At 35.0% G+C, this 3,395-nt stretch overlaps 1 protein-coding gene across 1 annotated transcript in view; it reads left to right on the top strand.

Moving 5' to 3' along the window:
• The first annotated feature begins 2,440 nt into the window (after nt 1-2,440).
• LOC119568221 (signal transducing adapter molecule 1-like) overlaps nt 2,441-3,395 on the top strand; it is a 17,633-nt gene continuing 16,678 nt past the window's right edge. Inside the window, exon 1 of the mRNA XM_037916655.1 lies at nt 2,441-2,595. Coding sequence (XP_037772583.1) covers nt 2,553-2,595 — 43 coding nt within the window. The 5' untranslated portion in view covers nt 2,441-2,552. The remainder of the gene's footprint in view (nt 2,596-3,395) is intronic.

The raw sequence follows: 3,395 nt of genomic DNA, 5'->3' as shown, positions 1-3,395 counted from the left end.
ATATATATATATATATGTTTAGTCTAAAGCATTTTCATATATTGCAGACTTGGACTAATCAAACATACAACTAATGCCCTTCTTAATCAGAGAAAGAAATATTGCATATAAACGAAGACATTTGCATTAACCTTACATAGTGGAAAAATAAACCGAAAAGTGTTGATACTTTGCGGGCTAGATGGATGAGAAAAAAAGTCCCGTTTTTGAGGCCAACATTTCCTTAGTGTTTACCTGAATTAACAAACAAATACCTTGATTAAAAATTCAGAGTAAGGTTCACTTTAGTTTGGTTACGATTAGTCATGTATGTTTGTTAAAGTTTATGCAAATTAAGGTTAGCTTAGGCTGATGTAAACTTTGGCTAAACTCCTGATAAAGTTTGGTTTTATTAAGTAATGTTGGATTATATTAATGTGAGGTTTGATTTTGTTTACAGTTCATGAGTTGTTGGCGAAATTTTAATAGGTTTAGGTAACGAACCTAATTAGGTTTTAATTATTCTAAGGTTAGGCAAGATTTGGTGTATATATATATATGTGTATATATATATTTCAGATCAAACAAGATTTAAGGTATATTATTAGCGATTAGGTTTAGGTTTGGCTGCGAAATCAGGTTTAATCACAGTTACAACGGCTTTGATTTAATTAGGATTAAGGCCAATTTCAATATAAGTTAACTTTACGTCAGATTTCGGTAAAATTAACTTTATATGCGGGTAAGTTAGATTAGATTAGATTTAGACAGAGTGTGAACAGGTTTAGGTAAAGTAGTTTGGGTTAATTTGGTTAAATTAGGGTTTATTTGATTGGATTAAACTGGCTTCCTTGGCCTGTCAACGGATGAGGGACGTAGAGTGGGGGAGAAAAAAAAAGTTAAAAATGAAAAGATTTTTTTTCCAATATGTAACACTTATATTGATTAGCTGCAATATAATTTTTATTGCAATCCTCATTACTCGTGCACACCACTCACATCTGCATTATCAGACAGGTTAACTACCTTTAAATGTGACCTATCTACTGCATCAAAAATAAATAAATAAATGCCGTGAGAGAAAAATAATATATATAACTTTAGTGTCTCTTAAAAGACCCGAGTTTCCTCTTGACACTCTTATTTCTTCGGTTCACCTGCATGTCACAGCGCTTGCTTGTCAGTCTCGGCTCTCACGATATCTCAGCGTCTCGGAGGGTCATTGGTAAAGAAAAGAAGCATTCCGAAGCCATGGAATTCACCTAATAATCATGCGAAGTGTCCGAGCGATCCACGGAGGCTCGAGCCCCTGCACTCGACAGCGAGACGAAGGCGTTTTGGCGAGCGCCGCTGCTCAAGCTGGGTTGGGATATCGACGTGGTGCCCTCGCCTAATCAATGCTTTGACGATTCTCTAATTCATTGCCGATGCGGGTGTGTTAAGATTTGAATCTACAACTCTATCGAGTTCCTATTCATCAAGGAATATCGACATTTCGGGTACTTTATCCCGACGTCACGGTTTCAAGACAACTTGGATGTGACTTTCTCAAACTTGCTCGTGTAATGACGTCAGTATTTCAAGCTGGTTTAAATGTGACGTCTCGGCCTTAGGTCAGTTTTAGTGTGACGTCATGCTCTCAGGAGACCTTGAGCATGACGTCAGGATCTCAAGTCAACTTCTTTATATCCTAATGATCGCCATTTAGCTTGGAACTGAAGATACTCCCATATTTTTCTTCGTGCATTCTGAGCCCATAAGGATTATTTCCTGATAAAGAATTGATATTATATGTTTAGTTTAGCATTCGGGGCTTTTATTCTTTTCAAATAGAAAAAGTCTTAAAGTACTGAAGAACAGAGTAGCAAAGTTAAATTGCCAGGAATTCATGAAGAAACCAATCTACTTGACATAGCATTGCTCTGCACATTATGATGTGATAATGAATGGCGTTCGATCCGCTCTTAAGCATTAATAGCTTTATATGCAGTATCAAAAGGACTTCATCCGACAATAAGATATTCATTCGTATAGAATTTTATGAATTAAATATTTAAGCTTTGATATGAGTTCAATGTCATGGAAACAGGATTGAGCCGCTGGGTCTGTTTTCTTCTGTCTTTTAGGACAGAAAACAGAGTTAATTACGAGACGAATAAGCCTTTAGGTGTCATTAAATGGAATTATGTGTATTGTTACCATGCTTATTTAGATCAGATCATATTTTTTTTGTAAAATAAAGGTATCTGTCACAAAGGTTTTTTCACAAGTGGATTTTCTTCGGTTTTGCTATATGAAAAATCGTTTGTATCTGTTACAAGCGACTTCTACTGATTCTGTACAATCAAATAAAGTGACAACACGAAATACCTTCACAGTGTTGATAAAAAAACAAAGATATTAAAAAGTAAAGATCAAATTTTGTAGAAAATATTTAATGAAAAAACAATTTGTATGAAACTGTATTCTTCAAATTCCCTCGAACGCAATCGGATTCAGTCGTCCTTCTCACAGTCACTTGATCATAACAAAACCTCAATTTCTGTCACAATTTCTTTAAAAATCGGCCAAAGATGGGGATATTTTCCAATTCCTCGCCTTTCGACCAGTTTGTCGGTAAGTTTAGGATAGATTTAGCTAAATTCAGAAGAACAAAGTAATAGCATTTGTTGTTAAATAAGAAAAATGAACGTATTGTGCATTTCCGCCTTACTTTTGACTTGGTCACGTAAGGATGAGTCATTTACTGCCAATATCAACTAATTAACCTGCAGGTAAACCAGAATTTAGTATCCTGACAGTATCGTCCCATTTCTGTCTTAATGGTAATGCAAAAAAAGGGAAAATCTTGAGAAAGATAGTGTACAATTAGTAGTTGGGTCAAGGGCAAGGATAATTAAGTAATAATTAAATGCCTAGATAATTGTCTAATTAATTGTGCTGTTGATTAAGTACTAACTACATTCTTCACTAATGATCCTGCATCAGAAAGACTACAATTATTTCCGGTAAAATATTTAGTGTTTCTTGGGCTTTGTTGTTTGTTTACTCAAGAGTTTGCAAGTAACAAACTTTCAAAATGTTTCTTTCGGTGTATTGTGCTCAATGGGACACAGCATTGACAAAAACATTTTCTTTGAAAGATTTCTTGTGATATATGCCTTCCATCATAAAAAAGCTTTTCATAAAAGATCTGGGAAGATGCAGCCCAAGAAATATATTTGTTTATAAACAGACAATGGCTTTAGCATGATATGCACTATCTTTTAGTGCCCTATGCTTCAACATTATTGAGATTGAGATGTCTGTAAAATGCTGACCTATATCTGGCAGAAACCAAGTCTGCCAATCTGCTAACTTTGTATAGTGTTTGTGCGGAATCAAAATTTAGGAATCTTGGCTCCAGCCATTCAGAT

Source organism: Penaeus monodon, chromosome 43 (genome assembly GCF_015228065.2).
Source record: "Penaeus monodon isolate SGIC_2016 chromosome 43, NSTDA_Pmon_1, whole genome shotgun sequence".
Taxonomy (NCBI): domain Eukaryota; kingdom Metazoa; phylum Arthropoda; class Malacostraca; order Decapoda; family Penaeidae; genus Penaeus; species Penaeus monodon.
Note: the sequence above shows the minus strand (reverse complement) of the source record. Positions and strands in the feature narration are given on the sequence as shown.